This window comes from Protopterus annectens, chromosome 8.part0 (genome assembly GCF_019279795.1).
Source record: "Protopterus annectens isolate FY-2018-M chromosome 8.part0, PAN1.0, whole genome shotgun sequence".
NCBI classification, from domain to species: domain Eukaryota; kingdom Metazoa; phylum Chordata; order Ceratodontiformes; family Protopteridae; genus Protopterus; species Protopterus annectens.
In genome coordinates, this window is record NC_056741.1 from 1,689,704,792 (window position 1) to 1,689,726,982 (window position 22,191).

Consider the following 22,191-nt stretch of genomic DNA (forward strand, 5'->3'; position numbering starts at 1 on the left):
GGCAGTGTATATATATATGTTGGAGGTGTGAAGGGGAAGAAAGACATAATTGGGAACATATTTTCTGGGAGTGGGGGTGAGTTGGTGGATTTTAAGGATTCCCTGCGGAATGTACTGTCGGAGATGCTGGGTGGGCAGATTGGTCTGACAATGGAGATTATTTTTCTGAGCTATGATACAGAATTGGAATTGCCTAGACATGCTAAGACCTTGGTGTATCCTTATACTCGGTCTCCTATAGTCTGCTGAGGGGAGATCTACATCTGGCCTTCAAAACAGCCTCTGATGCAGCCCTTATGGACCTGTTCCACATCTGTACAACGAATAGCATCAGAAACACCAGATCTCAGAATATGAACCTCATCTGCAACATAAATAAGACATGTTGGAAGGGCAGGTGTGTGCGTCTCAGATTACCATTCTCTGGAACAGGCTTTACATCCATGTGAAGCAGAATTCTTCCCTGCACTTATTTAAGCACAACTTGATCAGTGGATGGGTAATAATAAATTTGTCCCGGTCTGCAAACTATATCCCTGTTAGACACAGGAAATTTGAAAATGCTCAATCACGCATATCCAAGTTATAGCCACCCCCCCCCCCCGAAAGTGGTATCATAACCTGTCAAATACAGTTGGGAAGCATGGCTGGGCTTAAAAAGCCCATTTAGGGTTGTTAGCCTATGACAGTGGATGGAGAAAGGCAGAACGGTAAAATTTTTTTAGGTTCCTGTTTTTCCCATCTAATGCTATTCCCAATTACAACTTAGACTTTATGGTTTTATTACAGAATTCAAATGGTCTGTTTATACGTTTAATGGTGGTATACAAATGTCTACCAGTTTAACTTTAAAGTACAGGCAAGGGTCATGCAATACTCAAAACATGGACAGGGTACCTTGATCAGAAAGAATTACTCAGGGAATCCCTACCCTGGAAAAAGAGCATTACTGATTATTTTGCTACAGTCCTGTACCAGTACTGCCTCAGGTAATTTTGTTGCATAATTATCAAGATTATACTGATGGCCATTATTTTATTTTACAAGTGGACCAACAATGTTGATTACTGTCTGTTCAAAAGAGACCTCTACAATGGGCAAAAGAATCAGAGGATTCTTGAATCTGAGGCTGAGTGATGTCCTTCTACACTATGAGTAGACTGCACTAAAGTATTCTATGTTTCTGTAATACCAGAGCCGTAAAATTTAGCAAAAGCTATATCCTTTTCCTTGTCCATTCCTAAATGACTACTCAAATGAGGCTGTGCACTAATTTCATTACACAATTTTGGAGCTAATAACTGGCTCATTGCCTGTTCGTTTCCTTTGCTCACCCTACACAAAAGGTCATTTCTTAGCACAAAGTAGGGACATGTAGTGGCCCTATTCTGTAATGTGCCATCTACCTCCTCTATATATTCTCTGCCCCTGCTTAGACTATTGCCTTCCAAATGAGCTTTCTTAAAATTTAACATGAATTATCTGGCCATCATCCCTGTCAGTATTCTCCTTGCCATTCTGACATGACATGGAGGACATGGCCTCTTCTACAAATGCAGATACTTACCCTTTCCCTTTAGCTAATTCATTCCTCAACAAAACTTGTTTCTCCAGGGTAACAGTTTCCCCTCTCTCTTCCTCAGGAGTGGTTTTACCTGCTTCTCCCTTATAGTCTTGATTCCATTTCTGCATGACTCTCTGCTTTAACATACAGGAGAGGATAAAGCATTGAGACCACAGATGATTCAGCTGATGACATTACAAAAGGCTGCTTCATTTTTGGTCAAACCACTGACACAACTATTCAATGGATCCCCTCAAGTGGGGGTGATCTTCATGGAGAATGACTGCAAGCAGCTGTGGAGGAAAGTGCAGTCAAAGCAATTGCAAGCCACTGACTGACTTTACTGGGGGAAAATGATGGAAGCACTGAAGTCAAGGGTTTCTTGGGTAAAGCATGGAGATCTTGTTTAACTCTTATTCAGTGACTGGATCCATCATGGAGGCAGATGGAGATAACTGGGTGAAATGACCTGTCTAAACATCAGCAGCTTCTCAACGTTGGTCTCATAATGCAAACTCCTTGCAAACATGTGGTGTGTAGGGCTGAGCTGCAAACTATGCGAATGTGTGGAGCCCTGGTTAGATAAGACTAACCTGTACATAGGAAATTAAACTAGTAGCACACAAGATAGAGGATATGAGCTTCATCCTGTAATCCAGGGCTGGATTCGCTCAGCCTCCATTTGTCTGTGTGATTCTGAGCAAGTAATTTAACCAGCCAATGCTCTTGGGTCACCAATGAAAAGGGATACTTGTTAGCTAAATAAATTTAAAAAATTAAAAAGAAAATAAAGCCAATTGTTATGGGGGGGGATCTTGAACATTAAGGTCATAAGTGGTGCCCTACTAAAGTGGGCACACTGGGACAAGATCCATTTCATGCTCATTTCCAACTTTACAGTAGGCACTGAAAATTGCACAACTCTGCGGATAATGCCAAAGCTGAGGGAATAATGACAATGAGTAAGCCTGAAGAAGGACTTGAGACACCAGCAACAATGTTTTCTCTTTCATATATAGTCTGCTTAAACCAGGGCCATCATACAGAGTTCTGCTTGATATGGTGGGTAAGCTGGCAAGAATTTCTGTGTGTGCCACTTAAAGGTGCATATCACTAGGCCTCTTATGATCACTTACCCAGTATTCTTCCTATGGGAATGGAATAAACAGAGCATATCAAGACACTTGAAAGGCTACAACTGGAGTACTGGGTGCAGTTTTGGAGGCCTTAATGGAAAAGGGATTACATTAACTGAAGGGGTACAGGGGATGTAGATTAGGAAGGGTCATGAAATAAAGGTATGACACAATCAACTCAGGGGCTCATCACATTTGTGGAGAAAAGAGGAGAGACAGATGGGTATTATACTGTACAGAAGACATTAAGGAGAAGGTGCAGTGTGGTTTCTCCTGTAAGGAAGAACATGACAGGAAAAACATTAATATGACTAGCAGACAAAGGGAAAATGGATATGAAGTATTTCATTCACAGAAGATATGGTTAATAGGGGAGACAGTTCTTGGACTGTCTGGAATGAAGGAATTCAGGCATGTAAGGCCTCTAAGGCAGTTTGAGTTGGTTTTTTTTTGGAGGAATGGAGTGAGAAGCAGCAGTTGTATTAGTACTGATTTAAGACTTGGAGAGACTACAAAGTCTCTCAGTCTACTCTTGCTAGTTGGTTTGCCTAACAAAACTGGGAAGCATTTTCCCATAGGTAAATCAGACTAGCTTTTGAAGATATTACTTAACGCAGCTGCACCTAGGATCAACACTCAAAAGTGTCTTAAACAGCAACACTTAAAACACACTGAACACTTTTAATGCCCAGGTGGTCATCAGTGTAGTACATACCTATGAACCTACAAGTATAACCTTGACCAATGGATGGGAAATTGGAAATTCGCCCCATGTCTCAGACAGCCAGATGCAGACAGTAATTCCCAAACTACTACCCCATATAACCTCTTGAAATTCCCTAACATACCCCTCTTAATAAACACCCATTATACATAGTTACACAATTGGGTTGGGTTTCACAGCTAGACTTATAAAGGCTTTGGTAGTAGTTAGTCTAGTTTATACCTATAAATTTGTTAATGTGGGCTCCTGCACCACCTGATGGGGTGTCTTAGCCCCACACTCCTACTCTCTCTCTCTCTCTCTCTATATATATATATATATATATATATATATACATGCTAACTTTGAGACTGATGTTTGCTGAAGCACATGGAATTCTTCAAAATATGTTAATCTCAGAATTAATATAAAAGAAACATTGTTGGACTTCACGGTTTGCACTGCGTGCCAACCTTAGCTATGGTTTCCTTCTGCCTTGGTCCCGTCTTATAGCTATTACAGTGAGGCAAGTGCCCAGTCTACTTTACATCAGTACAGTTCCTGGCAGTAACTTCACAATTTTCTTGCTACTAGATGGCTTCTGTGGAGAATTCTTTACTCCCTGCATCCATAGGTTACATTGTAATGCACAGCATCTCTCAGGTACAAGGTTTGAAACTGATCTCTGAATGTCATTTAAATGGAGTCTGTTTGCCCTTGTATTGTCACTTTTTCTGGTACTCCAGTTTCCTTCAAACTCCTAAATATATGTTGCATAAATTTACTTTACTTAAAAAAAAGCATTCAGTTCAGTTGTCAAAAAAGACAACTTGCTCTTATTAGAAACCATAACTATATAACAAACAACTTATTTACAGCATATTTGTGCAGTGATTGATACCTCCACTTTTATCATATAGGAGGTGGTACCTACAAGTTGATTTTTACGCAGTTTTATCCTTGTAAAAAACACTATCTTAATCAGGATTTACCATGCACCAAAAGCTTGTGTGTCTAAAACCCTATTAAGGGTAACAACTAATGCATTACTTTATAAATTTACAGTACTGTCTTCATCAGGATCTGGGCTATAATGACCAACCTTACATGCCATGTCAAACCTTTCAAAATTTCCAAACAATGCTCTTTCCATCATCTTTATTACTTTAAATTAAAATTCAATGAAAAAATGCTCAGATTTCTAGATTAAACTAACCTCGGCTGTTGTCAGACTTACTAATCATCACAGGACAGATAGTTTGTAGCTCTGCAAATGCATATGTTTACTGCAGTGATAAAATGTCCCCCAGTATTTGCATCAAATAAGGTGCTACTTGCTTAACCTGACAGGCTCCTCAGTAATAGACACTGGTGGTTGGTGACTTCAAAGCAAGGTGTGGTAACATGGAGCACTTAAATGGGTGGGGCTAAATGAAATGGGCAGAGCATAGTTACAATTTTAAACAAAGAGCTGGTCGTACACTAATGCATATTCTGAACAGGCTCCCAGGGGTAATCTTCTGCTTCAAACTACATGCCAGAGGCAATCGGAGAAACAGGCTTGACTTCAGCCACATGAGGCTGAAGTGGTCCCTTTTAAAGAAGCCCACCACCTTAAAACAGACAAAGGCATGGTGCAAATTATACCCAACTACTTAGTGTAGTACATGTGAGAAGTAAACACACTCACTGTAGTGTCACTGAAGTACTCGTAATCTTAATGGACATTAGAAATGGAGTAAAAGACAGGTCACTGGCATAACCCTTTTGAAAGGCCACTTAAGCTGACTGGCGGAGTCCATCATGGTTATATCTGAAAAGGGAATGCTCCTTGCAGAAGTGAGGGGATGGTCACAACAGTCAGTCCATTGCTTGTCCACTCCCATACACTTTGCCAGGTGTAGGGAGTAGGACTTGAAACAGAAAATCTTTAACTGCCCGTGTTGGATGTCTAAATGATGCCACTGGTCTGAGGATCAACCTGCTCATGATAAACAGACAATGGGAAAATACCATTTCCACTAAGTTCTCTGTTTCAATAAAAAATAAAGTCCCATATGTCTCACACAGTGTTTACAGCTTAAGAGAGGCAATTAGGTGTGTCTTTCGACTTTTCCCGGTTAGGGGTCGCCACAGCAGAACTTCGGTCCGCTAATGACTGGCAGTTGATTTTTACGTACCGGCTTGCCAGGCCTGATGCACAACCTTCAATGAAGGTACGCCCATTCAGGCATGTCTCCACACATAAGACGCTCTAGCTGAGAATCGAACTGGACAGCGTCTTACTGTGAGGCAGGACAGTCTCAAATAAATAAAGAACAACATCTATGCTAAGCTTTGCTATATTCCTGACTGTATCTAACAGAATTACTATACCCTAGTTAACTTACTTAAGAGCAAGGCAAATGTGGTAAATGGTTCTTGTTGTCCGATCCAAGACAGAACACAGAATGCTGTCTCTCTCTCTCAGAGAGTTCTTAAATTAATATCTCAAATGTTACTGTTGGAGTAGCTTGCAGCATGACATAATTTCTTGTCATCTGACTCTATCCCAGGTGAAAACAACCAATGATGTAAGCTGGTAGCATTTAATATCTACCTGTGAAAATGCATTGACAAGGCTTTTTCTCAGATCTCTGGCAAATCCTGGAAGTCTTAAAATGATAAAACAATTCTAAGACAATACAGTAAGCTTCTCAGCATAGACACTGTTTCTGCTGTTGCACTGAAACTGAAAGATAACATATTTTTATGGCTTGACCATAAAGTAATTTAATTTCAGCAATATCAGCTTTTAAAAGCTGGTATTGCACTAACAGTGATCAGGATGATGGATGGCCTATCAGATCATGCCCTCTAACACCTTCTGCCCAGGGCAGTTGCCCCATTTCTCCTTGCCTAGATACACTACTAGTAGTGGGGGAAGTGCATGCAGCATGCAACAGATCTGTGTCAGCATGTGTAGTATGTAAGAATGTCTCATCACTGTATGTGGCATATAAGAGTGGTGTGTCAATGCATGTTGCATATATGAGTTGCAGTTTAGCCATGTAACATGTGTTAGTGGTAGGCCAGTGCATATTACATGCATGAATGGTGGGTTAGCCACACAACATGTTATGAGTGTTAGGTCAAAGCAAGTTGCATACACAACTGATGTGTCAGTGAAGGTGACATATCATTGGATGGTCAGTACATGCCACCTGTAATAGTAGTAGAAAGCATTTTTTATGGTACTTATTGACAGCGAGATAATCTTTTTTTGGAAGGTCTGGTAAAGTTTGCCATTTTGGTTATACTGACAAAGCATCTGAGACAATGTCAAATGAGAAGTCAGTTAACAACAATCCAAGTGCAAAGGACAGAACCTCAGTGATACACTGACTGCACAGTCAGACACAGAAGGCTATAGCAAAAAACAAGGAATATAAATGGGGTACCTGCAGGGATCACTGCTGGATATGTTAGTTTTCAGAACTTTTAAAAGTGATACTGCAGAAAATCTGGAAAGAAATGTGTCTCTTAGAGAAAAAAATACTGGTTTGTAATATGACTGTTGCAAAAGAGACATAAAAAAATGACAAAGGACTTTGAAAAGTTGGCAGAATGCACAATGACATGGCTGCTTAGGCATGCATGATAAAAGTTAAGAGAAAGTAAGCAAAAAAACAAAAAAAAAATCAGCAGTTCAAATAATGGGGAAAAGAGCAACAAAAAGAGAAGTGGAAATAGACTCAAGTGATCATGTTAGAAATTGAAAGCACAAGCAAACAATGTCAGACAGCAGCAAGAAGAGCTGGAATTTTACAGGGATCTTAGAAAACTATCCATTTAAACACATCCTTCCATTCAGAAGAACCCATTTTTTCAGCAACACAGGATAGAGATGGTTCAAGTAAGTATTAAAAATAGTATGGAGGGGTCTTCAACAGAAGCCAATTAAAAAATATATGCCAAATATATTAAATGTCTCAGAGGACAGGACTGATGACAGCACAAGAAATGACCTTCTATATGTATTAAAGAAATCCAAAGACTCCAAAAGGGTAGCATCTTTCAGAATACATAAAGAAAGGGTACCTCCTAATGCTAAAGAACAGCTATCAGTAACAAGTAAAAACAGTATTCAAAATGAAACGCTGTACAACAATGGCCAATTAAGTAAAGTTCTCTTGGAGAATAGGTAGTGTGGTTAAATGATATAAAACTTAAAAGTGCAACATATATAGCAAAAAACTTGCATACATTTCCAGTACTTAAATTAAATGCACTTACATGATATTCACGCTGTGAATGCAGTTATACCATAGCGAAATGATGGCTCCAAATTATCCAGTCTTATGATGGCTTCAAAGTATCCAATCTTTTTGGTCTGATATACAAAGTATCCACACTGAAGATGTAGTAGCTGCTATGTGACTGTGATGAACTGTGATAACAGCTTAACCAGTCTAACAGATCAAATAAAAGCTTCTAGCTTTAATGGTTTTATTCTACATCAAGATTTTAACTTGACATGAAGATTTTAACTTTTCCTACAATAAAAGGATTTTAACTGCCATTAAACTTAGAAGCTTTTATTTGATCTGTTAGACTGGTTAAGCTGTTATCACAGTTCATCACAGTCACATAGCAGCTACCACATCTTCAGTGTGGATACTTTGTATATCAGACCAAAAAGATTGGATACTTTGAAGCCATCATAAGACTGGATATTTTGGAGCCATCATTTCGCTATGGTATAACTGCATTCACAGCGTGAATATCTTGTAAGTGCATTTAATTTAAGTACTGGAAATGTATGCAAGTTTTTTGCTATATATGTTGCACTTTTAAGTTTTATATCATTTAACCACACTACCTATTCTCCAAGAGAACTTTACTTCATTGGCCATTGTTGTACAGCTTTTCATTTTGAATACTCTTTCAGAATACATGTCTGATAAGACTCCACTGCTGAGACTCAAACTTGAAATTCCAAAAGCACTGAAGGATACTGAACATCTAAAGAAAAATAAAGACAACTCAAACAGTTCTTTTTGACTGGCACATATTCCTCATGTATCTTCTTATGTTAGACATTACTTCCAAATTGCTGCAAGTGTAAGATATGTCATCATTCTGCCATTCAAACATTTGATCCCAAAATCTTGTGCGTTGGGATTCTGAACTTCTGCTATCCCTACAGATATACGCACAAAAGTACAGAAAAGTAGAAAAAGTATAGAACACGATTTAAAGATAGGCTTGACAGTTCAGCTCAGAGTACAGATACACAAAAAAACTGGGTTCTTGAACAGTTTTAATATCAAGACAATGGAGGTAATTCAAAAATAGCAATCTGAGGATTCGGAACATATAGAAGGAAATAAAGAGAGAGGAAGACATTCACAGCAATTATCAAGGTAGAAAAAAAAACAGATACATGCTGAAAGTGTTGCAATAGAAATGTATAGTGCCATGGGTTTTTTAAATCTTTTTAATTTTCAAAAGGCTTTAAAAAGTGCTTTGAAAGACTCTTCATGAGTTTTGAATGATTAGTGGTTTGCATTGCTTTGTTCATTAAGTGATTAATTTTCACTGATTAATGTCAATTAATCTTAATTGTCTTTTGAAAGAGATGTGTATAAAAAGAGGGGTTTTGTGTTATCATAACCTTGAAGGCGAAATGCCGAGGTCCCAGATTAAATTAAGAAAATTCTACACTGTTCGTTGGTTTTTGGATACTGAGCTCTTGATACTGTGGTTTTTTTCATTATATTGAAAAAGAACTATATAAAGTGGATCCAAACAAAGCACAGGATGGAGACAGAATTAGCAATAATGACCTGAGAACACTTCAGCAATAATTTACAGTACCATTATTATTTAGTAGGTTGTACAAACATGGAGAGATTCCTCAAGTTTGGAAACACTTATTAAGCCTGTCTTTAAGGCAAAATGAAGTAGTAGTAGAAACCCAGGGTCATACTTAAGTCTGGATTCATTCTGTGGAAAATTAATGGAGAAGGGTGTGACGAGGGGAGAGTACTGCCAGCACAGCTAGCTGGAATTTTGTTGATAGTTACATGCCATTTGTGAATATCAAACTAATTTATATAAGATGCTTGTGTTACAAATGTATTAGAACTGTATGTCTTGTGTATATCAAACTGCTCTGTACAGATGTTTTGTATTGAAAAGCTATTTATAAAGTGCTGTGTTTAAAATGTATCCACAGGTGCCCTACTGGAAGAGAACAGAAATGTACATGCACTATTGTAACTGTTTAAATGTATGTATTTTAACAGTGGAAACTGGAATACAGGAGATTAACCTCAATCCAGCCAACTTAAGAAAAATATCTGAAATTAAATTACTCTATAGGCTATGGCATATAGATGTTTTCATGCAGTTATACAAAGTCTGTACCAGGAAGCTTTCTGTATTGTCTTTAGGGTGAACTAATTGCTACTTTGGAAGCATGAAGAAATGTAATTATTTTATAACTTCCAGCATCTGCAAAAGATCTGAGCAAAAGCCCTTGTATGAGTATTTTTACAGGTAGATGCTAAATGCTACCAGCTGCCTGCAATGGGGGCCTTGGCCTGGGAACTACAAGTCAGATGACCAGAACTTATGTCATTCTGCAAGCTATCCCAGCAGTAATATTTTAGATATTATTTTCAGAAGTCTCTTAGTGAGACAGAGCATTCTGTATTCTGTCTTAGACCTGACAACAAGAACCACTCAACCACATCATCTGCCTTCCTCTAATGAAATAAGTTTCTAGGGAAGGGTATGACTCTCTTAGATTCAGTCAAGACTATAGTGAAGATTAGTTTAGATATTTTTCTTTAGTTGTGTGAGCCTGTACTGCAATGTTATTTTAAATATGTCCTGTGGTTTTGAACTCTGATGTCCCTGTGAATATATATTTAGTACTGTCTCATATTTAAACCTTTCATTGTGGCTGATATGTGTAGAGATATTTAAGTTTTAAGAGTACTTACATATTTATTTGGTGACACTGTCTGGGCCACTCTTAATAGCCTCGCTCTTTGTCAAACTACTATTTGTGTTAATATTAATACTACACAGTAAGATTGCACACCCTTTGTTAAGGGCCTTAAGGTAGCTTGCGGGAGTGACTGGTGACAGTGAAAACTACCTTATAAGTCTGGGCAGAAGGGGGCATAGCTAGTAAAACATGTGCCAGCCTTTCCCAGGTGTGTGTGTGTGTGTGTGTGTGTGTGTGTGTGTGTGTGTGTGTATACATATGTAAAACAAACCTCAAAGAGTGTGTGTCAGCTACTTGGGCAGAGAGGCGAAACACTGGTTGGACAGAGAGAGTGCTGGAGGTCTTGGCTTGGTCACTCAGCTGAGATCTCAACTGGGAGCTGTGCCAGTGGGGAGTCTTATCAGGGATCTGGAGGAAGAGGGAGGAAACAGCCCCGGACTGACTGTGGTCTCTGTGTGCTCTTAAGGGAAATTGCATTTGATGCAGAGAACTGCATGATAAAAATACTGTGTGTGTACCTGTTAACCTCCCAGTGAACATCCTCCACTGCTGACAGTGGTGAGGATTGATTCTCCTTGATTACTAGCAGGTAGTGGTGGGTTGTCACAAAGGTAACAGCTACTGTTAGAACTGGAAAGTTTGGGACATGAAACCATATATCGGCATGCAGATGTTAAAAATACATTGATTACCACTTGTAACATGCTGTTCTATAACAATATAATAACAGCTGTGAAAGTGGGTGTCCCACAGGGCTCTGTTTGTATCTTTCAGATCTATCTTTTTCATCTGAGGTGTTCTACAGTCTGTATGCAGATGACTTGAAATTGAGCAAATGGATAACACGTGTTACAAGTAGGGCATTGTCTGCAAAATATCTTGACCATCTGGCACAGGAGAATAATATGCTGCTAAATGCAACAAAAACTAAGCATATGACATTTGGGAGACAAACTGAAAAGTGAACATTTAATACAGCACACAGTGATTGAAACTGTAGATTCATTTCAGGACCTGGGTATATAGGTGCTTGGAGTTTTTCTAATCATATCAACCAATTGGTTAATGATAGTTATAGAACTACAGGTTGCATAAATGATTAATAAATTCTAGGAAATCAGAAATGATGAAGTCGTTGTTTCTTAGTCACATTAGACCCAAACTTGAGTATGGAATAACAAAATGGAAACCTTATAAAAAAACAAGCATGGGTAAGTTGAAGAGAGTACACGGTAAATATACTAAGGACATCCATGGATGTGAAAATTTAAGTTATTGTGAAAGATATATCTGAGCTTGTACAGTGTTTCATATAGATATTTAAGAAGAGACCTTATTCAGGTAAATAGGGCATTTAGACAAAACTACCTCTGGGAATGTTTTGGATTATCAAAAAGTAGTACAAAATCATCAGACAGTTATGAATGAAAAGTGTACTAACTGGTTCTCTGATACAGCAGCTTATACATGGAATAGACTACCAAATTACATCAAAGCAAGCACTAGTTTACATATTTTTAAAAACAAATTGGACACTTAGTATGGGAACAACTATTTTGGTATATTGGCAGGCTAGAAGGACATTAATGCCCATGCTTGAAATATTTGTATTTATGTATGTAAAATATATGACACAGACAAAAGGTAATTATTTTGGCATATGGGAAAAATATGCCTAAATAAGTTATCCAGTGGGTTAAAAAAATGGACTCTGCAAATGAGCATGATAAGGCAGCATTTTTCAGAAATAGACAATAATGCATGTAAAAGACTTGCTGATGTCATTAAAAAAAACTTTATTACAGGACAGACTGTTAAGGAGCTGAACCAGGGGATAACAAAACATGAAAAGCAGGTAAGTTAGCAAGTCTGGGAGATGAAGTATCTAAAAATGAAAAAGTACCTGCCAAGACGATAACAGAACTCCTTCACTCTTTGTTGTTCATCTGGATCATTCGGATTCACAAGAACCATACAGTGAAAGTTACCATCTCCAACATGGCCAGCTATAGGTCCTAAGTGCAGAATGAAACAGGAAACACTGTAGATTTCTTTCTACTTTTTTACTGAGCTAGACTAAAATATACACAGTCAAACTTACTTCATTTTAAATACACTGCTTAATGACAATATTGGTAGTTGTTCCCTTCTGAACGCTGCTGTTGTAACTTAACAGATCAGAGGATTAAAAAAAATGTGCCATCTACTGCTGCTTTAAATAGTTTATTGCACTGTATTACATTGTATCTGATAGTTGAAGGGTGTTTGTGTGGTCTTGTTACAGCTATTCTACATTAAGAAGGCTTTTTCTGCACCCTTGTGAGAGAATTGTGCCAATGTAACCTGTCTGAGTTGGGAACTGCTGGAGAAAGGGCTTAATGTGCGCATTCCTGATTCGTAGTTAGCTTAAAACTTGTTTCTCCCTGCTTGTATTTAAGCCTTGTGTTTGTATATGCTTTGGCATAGATACTCAGAGCTGCTCATTTGGCAACTTCACCATCTGCTGACAATCTGCTTTCACCTGGACAAATCCATTACCAAAAGAAGAAATAAGTATTTTTTTGCACTTCTACTATATAGTGTAACTATTTTAGCAGTTTCATAAGCTATTTGCTGTTCTTTCTGCATTTTATATAAATAAAACTTTACTGTTTACTGCTGCTTTAAGTAGTTAAGTGCACAGTATTACACTGTATCCAATAGCTGTTGGCAGTTTGTTAGGTCTTGCTACACTTAGGCTACAAACCAACTTGTTGTGACTTTCGGCTTTTCCCGGTTAGGGGTCACCACAGCGGAACTCCGGTCCGCTAATGATTGGCAGTTGATTTTTACGTACTGAGTTGCCAGCCCTGACGCACAACCTTCAACGAAGGTAAGGCCATTCATGCATGAAGACGCTCTAACTGAGAGTTGAACCAGACAGCGTCTTACTGTGAGGTGACAACGCTACCGCGGCACCACCACCACGGATTAGGCTCCAAACCAACTATCCTACATTAAGAAGCTTTTTTCTGCACCCATGTGGCAGAAGTGTACAGATCTAACCTGTCTGAGCTGGAGATTGCTGGTGGAAGGCTTATTTGTGTGATTTCCTGATTGGTAGCTAGCTTAAAACTTGTTTCTATTTGCTTGTACTTAAGCTTTGCATTTGTGAGGTGCTGCTCTTCATGCAGCAGCTAGCACCGATCTATACAGAAGCAAAAGCCTTGAAGCTCAGTTCTTCCCTAAACAGCTGTCAGCGAAACCCTTCCAAGTTTTTCTGCTGCTCTAGGAGCAACACAGTTGTGCACAGTGCAATATTGCCTTACTGATCAACTTTAGCATATACAACGTATAGGTCCCCCTTGTAGTTCCAGAGGTACACAATCCTGTCAAATTAACCCATTCTCTTCCCTATTAAAACATACAGTAAAAACCTGCTGTCATGGACAGGCTGTTTACCATCACCTCTCTGGCCATGAGCATCTTGAAGCAATGTAGCAATTGCCTCATGTATACTGACAACCATTTACTCCTGAAACAAAAAATATTTTATGTGAGAGATGTAGTTATATTATGAAATTGGAGGCAAGACTCTTACATAAGGACAAATCAAATTCCAAACAGGTTGTCAACACACACATACTTCCCACACTAAATAAGGACATGACATACAAACCCACATATGCAGTGGTATTCACTTACTCACTAGTAACTTACCAAAAGATCAGATGCCTCTCAAATGGATACCACTTACACATACAACAATGCAAAAAATAACTATAAGACATAGCACCACACATCAGTGTTTCAGGATCCATCAAGTCACTGAACCACAAGTACTGGTATGACTCCATCATAGTCCATGTGGGGTTGAATAATTTGTGATGTACCTCACTGATATGAAGAGAGACATGACTGAGCTGTCAGATTGTGTCATAGGCAGGTATTAAACCTAGCCTTAAGCAATATTCGACCCTCTCCAAGGATGATGCCACAATGTAAACAAAAAATGCCTGACTTTAACAATTGGCTTATCTTCTGGTGTCAGTCTAGGTGGATTCAATATCTGTCAACCTTGGAAGACATGGCCAACAGGCCACACTGCTTTGCCAGAGATGATAACCAGCCTCCCAACATAAAAAAAAAATCCTCTCGATAAACTGAAGGTACTGCTGTTTAATGCTAGAAAAGGAAACTGCACTCTCTGGAAGCACTCCTCACCTTGGAAGATGCTAACACAGATATGATTCAAAGGCATGAAAAGCACCCCGGCTGTACAAGGCTGCAACACCTTCCATACACTTAGACCACAAATTGAGCATGAAAGAACCAAAGGAGGAGGTGTATCCATCTTCATTAAGGATAAGTATACCTCGAGACTGGTCAAACAGTATGACTGTCTTGAGCAATTCCATGTCCAATTCACTATAGGCAAAGCTTCCTATCATATCATAGCTAGATACAGGTTCCTCACTGTGAACCAGGAAAAGCATACTGCATGCCAGGACTTACTGGAATCACATGCCATACAGCCCAACACCTTAGTCATGGGTGATTTTAATTATCCTACCATCGACTGGGAAACATAACATACTGGCTCAAAGATTCTTGGACTTTGTCAATGCAAATGCTCTGGAACAGCTAGTCAGCACACCCACAAGAGGCTCAAATGTCCTGGATGTAGCTGTCACTAATATGGGAGAGCACTGCATCTCCCCCCACTGTGATGTATTCCCTGGCAAGATCCGACCATGTCAGTCTTGTTCGATGTAATTTTAAAACTAGATATCCCATCACGCTGAAAAACGCTTAAGAATTTTTCCAAGACAAATTACTTCCTACTAAGCGAAGGTGTAAGAAGTTTCAAACCCCCCTCAAATGCAGATTACACAGATTCTAATGCAGAAGTGTACGCCAATGCCCTGTATAACCACTTAAGCAGTTGTATAGATTCGGCTGTACCTAACCGGATTAAAACCAGATCTTGCTGAAAAAATAAGCCACCCTAATGGACGCCTAGTATAAACAGGCTGTACAACAGGAGGAAGAAACTAATGTCTAAGAACAAGAGGGAATTGGTTCAGCAGAGGAAGAAATTCCTGTCTAGCTTAACCAACCAAATTAGAGCTCTCAAGCCCTCCAACGCCAATTATGAAGCAAAAATAGCCTTCCTAGCCAAGGATAATCATAAGGCATCTTTTAACTACATCCGAAATCTAAAAGGGAATATCCAGCTATGCAATGAACTGGTTGTGGACAGCATCCCCCATACTCAACCTGAGGTAACAGCCAACCTGCTAGCTGACAGATTTGGAGCAAACGTCGCCCCTCTGTCCCCTCCAGTCATCCCCCCAAAGTATACCTTCCACCGAGTCCTTACCCTATTATCTCAAGAGACTAGGCCATCACTGTGCTCTCTAAGGCCAAAAACACAATATCAGTGTTACCAAACAACATTCTAGGTTGCCTTTTAAATAACTTAAAACATGACCTAGCAGACCCACTTGGTTCCTTGTTTAACCACAGCCTGTAAATTGGCTATGTTCCAGCAGAATGGAGAACAGCAACAGTAATCCCTCTGCACAAAGGAGGACCATCAATCAACCCTGTGAATTATAGGCCCATAAGCTTGACTAGCCTCATCTGCAAGGCCATGGAAAGAGTCATTATAGACTTTATTAACTAAAATATAGGTAATCTCCAAACTCTTGACTCAACCCAGTTCGGATTAGTTAAAGGCAGGTCATGCCTGTTAAACCTAGTTGACTTCTTTGAGAAAGTCACCAAGGCCCTGGACGAGGGAAATACAGTGCATACCACATACCTTGACCTAGCCAAGGCATTTGACACAGTCCCCCATTTGGGTATTATACAGAAACTGTTCCAATTGGGAATTAACTCCTAAGTCACCAGATGGGTAGCCAACTGGCTCACCAACAGGAAACATACTGTCAAAGTGGGCGACTTCACCTCTTCCAAAAGAACAGTCACCAGTGGAGTACCACAGGTTTATGTGCTGGGTCCTTTACTGTTCGGAATTTATTTCTTAGAAGTTCAGGCAAACTTGGATGGCCTATGGCTGACCAAGTTTGCTGATGATTGCAAACTGGGACCCCCAATGATGTTAATATATTGCTGAAAGGGTTAACGTAGACAAATGATTGGTGCCAAAGCCATGGATTAAAGCTAAATGCATTATGTTTCCCTTTAGGAAAGTTGACATCCTTACTAATTATATTATTATAGACAGCACCCCCCCCCACACACACACACACAATGTAGACCCAGTGGTATGTGATCTGGGTACTCTGGTTGATAGCAACTGAACTTCAACCACCATGTATCCACACTGGTAAGGAAATCCTTCTATGTGGCACATCTTATATGTGCATCTAGATCTAAAGATGTTATAATTCAATTATACTCTGTCCTCATCAGACCAATAATTGAGTACAATCCTCCCTTATGCATGTACCTCACCAGACGCCTGCAGTAGTTGGAGAGACAACAGAGGTTTATCATCAAGAAAATACAGTGTACACAAAGTAAGTCCTTTGTGGAAAGACTGAAAGTCCTGTCACTGTATTCCTATAGGTTGCTAAGGGATGACCTGTGCTTGGCTTATAGGGCAGTCTCTGACCTGGCCCTGATAATAGTGCTACATGTTCGTAAACCAAACTGCATGAGAGTCACTCGCTTCAGGGATCTTAACCTTGCCTTTGACATGAACAGATCATGCTGGAGAGATAGATGCATCTCCCAGAGACTCACTTTTCTGGAACAAGCTTCCAGTTCATGTGAAACAGAGCCCCCCGCCCTCTTCAAACGCAACCTAGATCGATGGGTGACGGCAAATTCACTCCTTGAGTTGTGCTCATATCTCTCCTAGACAGAGACCGTATTAATTACCATAGACTCTTACCTCTGCGAGCTTTGCTCACCTAACCACCAACAGTTGGAGTAAATCAGGATAAGTATGGCTAGGTCTGTAAGGGAAAAACAAAAATGCAGAGCCAGCAAACAGTGACATATAAATTTAATAGTATAAAGGTAGGAGAACAAGACAACAGACTGGTTTCGGCTATGGGTTTATCAAGCCTTCATCGGTGTAGTGAATTCTGGTTACAACCATTCTTCGTTTATATTATAAAACAAGAACCAATAGCCAATAAGATCCCAGTTGCTCGAGCAAAAGTATAAAGTTAAATAATGAGTAGAATCCAATAATCCAAAAATCGAAAAACCACTAGGGCTGGATAACGTTGTTTATTGCAGATTAAAAACACACAGAGCTCCAACGAGAAAAAACAGGTTTAGCGCTTTCATCTGCCAACAGCAGACTTCTTCAGAACCACCTGATACCAATTAATTGGTTCATTAAATAGCCTGCTTGGCGCCAAAAAGCTACCCAATACAAACTTAAAAACTCTTTAAAAAGTTTTTAAAAAAAGTTTTATAAAAAAATATTGTACATTATGTAAATTTTATGAGTTTTATGAATTTATACCAACAAGTGTGTGGGGGTGATTATTATACCACAGCTAGAGGCTAACTGAAAGAATTACACATTATACATATTCATTAAGTCCTGGTGAAAATAACCCAGTTTGATGATCCATTTTTTCTCCTTATTGTTTAACAATTGATGCCAACCCAATTTATTTCTGTTACCTTGTATTTTGTCAATAATAGTAAAACTGAAAACTGCATTGGGATGTTTCTCAGTATGTTTGTATAAAGCATTTGTTGGTTTCCTAACCCTGATATCACTTGTGTTCCGAGATTCTAAATTTGACTGGTCTTGAGGTCTGTCCAACATAAAAGGCAGAGCAACTGCAAGTGGCCATATAAATAAGCCAATCTGACTGGCAGTTTGCAAAAAAATGAAATATTAAACACTTGCCCAGTGTTCTTCCTAGTAAATTCCCTGGTCTTCAACATTCTTTTACAATGAGTGCAGCGACCACATGGTAAACAACCTTGTAAAACCCTGCCTTCTAATACTGTCTGTACTGAGTGCATATCAAATGTATTCAACAAACTCCTAAAGATAAATACTATCAGACCTCCATACCAGCAATCATCTAAATATCTCCTCCAGATGTTGATCTCATCTATGCAGATGTTATGGGCCCTATCATAGATCAGTTATTCCTTAGTGTAGGCCATGAAGAGATTGGCATATATGGGGGCCAAGAGGAACCCTTTGATCTGTAAATAACAGTCATTCTGAAAACAGAAAACATTTTTAGTCAAAACTTGTTCTGTTAAACAGAGTAGGAATGTACTGAAGCCCGGTAGATATAATGTGTACCTAAATAACCAGTATTCTACAGCCTCCAAGCCCGCCCAATGGGGAATATTTGTATATAATGCAGAAACATCCAAAGTACACATAAGCTACCCTGCATCCAACTGCACGTCGAAAATGACCCTAAGAAACTCAGTGGTGTGTTGAATCCTTGCTCTGACCCATTTGAGCAAGGGTTTTAGATGTAAAGTCAGGAACTAGGCTAGTTTTTGTGACTGACAGTGACTGAACCTCTGCCAGAGACAACTGGCCTACCTGGTGGGTTTTGTAAGCTCTTGTGTATATTTGGTAAAAAGTATATATACTGGTTGGAAGGGTCCCAAACTGTTAAATGGTGCAATGTGTTTTCTGTTATAATCCCCTCTTCTTTAGCAGAATTCAAGAAGAAATCCGTTTCTTAAAGCCAGTAGTAGGATCACATACCATTTGTGTATAGTAGCATTTATCAGAGAGTTATCTCATTGCTTCCATATCATATTGTGACCAATCCTGTACCACTATAGCCCCAATCTTTGTCTGCTGGCAGTATTATTAGTTCATGATTAGTACCCAATTCCCAAATCATGTCCATCTCATGTTTCGATAAATTGTTATATTTTGCACGGTGATCCCTGTAGTTGAAATGTAGATCTTTGAGAACTGACTTCTGAAACATGAGTACAGTAGGATGCATGGGTGGAATAAAGCTGGAGTTATGATATTTAAATCCATGTTGTGGTTCTGATTCAGATGCTGTATGGAAAAAGAGTTTCAGGTTAAGGCATCTGCAAAAAGCGGATATATTCTGTGCAACGGTATCTTCAGGCACATAAAAAACAGGTATAAAATTTAAGCCTTTATTAAGTAGTTTGACATGAGTGGGTGACAATTCCACAAAGGAAATATTAAGTACATTATTCTGTTCTACTTCTGTACCATGAGTTTGAGCAACTCTTCCATACTGTCTACCCCTGTGTTTCCTGCTCTCCCCCCGCTTTTGTTTACCCCTAAAGGGATAGGCATATTACTTTTCTTTGACACTGGTGAGTCTGTGACATTTTGTGTAGAGGACTCTAAACCAGAGGAAACTTTCTCACCTGAATTCTCACAACTGGATAAGGTTTATTTTTTCAGTACAGAACATGGCCTCTTTCTTTTGACAACCTTGCAGTCATGGGTGCAGGGGGGCTTTCTTTTTGTTGTTTTAATTTTTTTTGGAACATTCGATGTTGTATCACTAAGGGTCGACCTTTAGTGATTTGAACTGTTAAATATTCGATGTTCCAATATAGACCCGATAAAAATGCCAGTGTATAGCCCATTGTCTACCCAAGAGCTCACATATTCTATAAATCTAATAAAGTGCATTTTCAGTAGAGGATTTTGGAGAAAAGCTCTCAGGAAGCAAATAGTTTCTTGACTTAGAAGACCTCAGAAAATGTAAATTAGTCTCCTGAATGAGTGAATGGTTTCCTGTTGCTTTGATGATGTGGTCATTGAGCACTATTAATGGTCTAGTTTCCCACAAGTGCTTTGCAGCACAAAAATGTCAAAGTGCTCAACAAACTTGTTTTTTCACTGATTTCAGTTCATAATCACATAATCACAGTGCTCCAAATACATACATACAGTTCTGTGATGCTTGCTAATATAACAAAAATGTCAAAGTGCTCAACAAACTTGTTTTTTCACTGATTTCAGTTCATAATCACATAATCACAGTGCTCCAAATACAGACATACAGTTCTGTGATGCTTGCTAATATAATACAGGTATGTGTCCATAGTGAAGAGAGATTGCAGGGAACTAAGAGCATGGAACAATCATTCAGTTATGGAGTTAGTGCCAGCTTGTCTATTGGTCATATCTGTCTGCTATGTGGCTAGACAAATGGTAAAATTTTACAAATCCAAAGACCATTCTTGCATTGCTCAAGCCCTGCACCACAAGCTCTGGTACTCATGGCTTAAGTAATGGAATTAATTAAGAATTGTACACTACTAGTCATGCATGTGGATTAGGGCCTGCTTGAATGTTGTTACACCTGGGAGATTTATGACTGGTGGTTAATATGGCTTGTAATTGTAGTAGGGGCAGATGGAGTGTGGCTGTGGTATCATGCTTGTGTTCACAATACAGAACTTTCTGAAAGTGCGGAATATACTTTTTGATTGGCTGTGTTATCATGCTTATGTGCACAGTACAGAGCTGTCTAAATATGAGAATCACACTTTTTGTTAGACTGTCGTATCATGCTTGTGTACACTGTACAGAACTTTCTGAATGTGAGGATTGCACTTTTTGTTAGAATTACTTGACCATAATTACCTGGCTATTGTTGTTCAGCCTTGTTATGATGGCCAATATGTAATGCTTCTCTTGCAATCAGTGTGTGCATGTGTAGTCATCAACACTATTCGTCTGCTGCTGGCCTTTCATAGACCAAGCATTGTATCATAAAATATTCTTCAGCTGGCATACTAAAAAATGAGTTGATCACTTATACACAAAAGAGGATTTTAAAATATTCTGTGCATTTCTAACATTTAGTGCAATTGCAATGTTAACATGAACACCCATTGAAGAGATCGTTTAACATTTTCCTAAATCTGACAGCTCCACCTGGCTTGTGTTTCAGACTGTTATCGTGCCTTGTACAAAGGGATCTACATGCAACTAAAAGCAGTTTCACAATTCTGATCTGTTAGTATGACATAAGAAAGAGATGTTGTCTCAACAGTCACCTCTCAACCCAAGCCAGTTCAGATTCATCAAAGTCAGACCATGTCTACTTAACCTAGATGACGTCATCTAAAAGGTTACTGAAGCAAAGGATGAGGGCAAATCAGTACACAATACATAGCTATGCCTTGCAGAGGTATATGACATCATCCTACACTCTGGTATCATAGATTAACTCTACAGCTAAATGTAAATTCCTATGAACACCCACTCAAGAGAGCTCAATTAATGGTGGATAGCAAAATGGCTCACAAACAGAAACAAGGAAATTAGCTCCATCTCCTTCAAAGGACCTATCATTGGTGGTGTACCCCAGGTTTCAGTCCTTGGGCCACTCCTCATTAGTATTAACTTCCTGGAGGGCAAAGCTACTCTTAAGGGTTTGCAATTAAACAAATTTGCATATGAATGTTAATTTGGTGCCATGATAAACTCCCCAGTGGATGCCAGGATCCCCAAGAGGGAGTTTCCCAAACAAATACCTGGTGTTAAAACCACAGACTAAAACTAAATGCCAAGAAATATATAATACTATCCTTCAGCAGGCACGAGTTCTCTTGTAACTATCACAATACACTCCCATAAAGTTGATCCTGTAGGACAACTTACATCTAATGGTATGGCGTCCAGGGTATATAATACTGTACTCAACTCTCATCTGTCTGATGACTGAATATAATGCCCTTTTTGCATGTAACACTTGTCACAACTGGAAAGACTACAGTGCTCTTACTAAACAAATCAAGGGCCTAAACCCTAAAAGCTATGCAGACC

The 22,191-nt window shown here is 39.1% G+C and overlaps 1 protein-coding gene across 3 annotated transcripts in view; it reads right to left on the reverse strand.

Annotated features, from left to right (window-relative positions):
- Positions 1-22,191, reverse strand: part of LDHD (lactate dehydrogenase D) — a 1,439,596-nt gene that overhangs the window by 32,728 nt on the left and 1,384,677 nt on the right. For 2 of the 3 annotated variants that reach the window (XM_044081220.1, XM_044081221.1), the window contains one exon: positions 12,307-12,418. The exons of the other annotated variant lie outside the window; for it this stretch is intronic. In XM_044081220.1, coding sequence (XP_043937155.1) covers positions 12,307-12,418 — 112 coding nt within the window. The remainder of the gene's footprint in view (positions 1-12,306; positions 12,419-22,191) is intronic. 3 annotated transcript variants of the gene reach the window in all.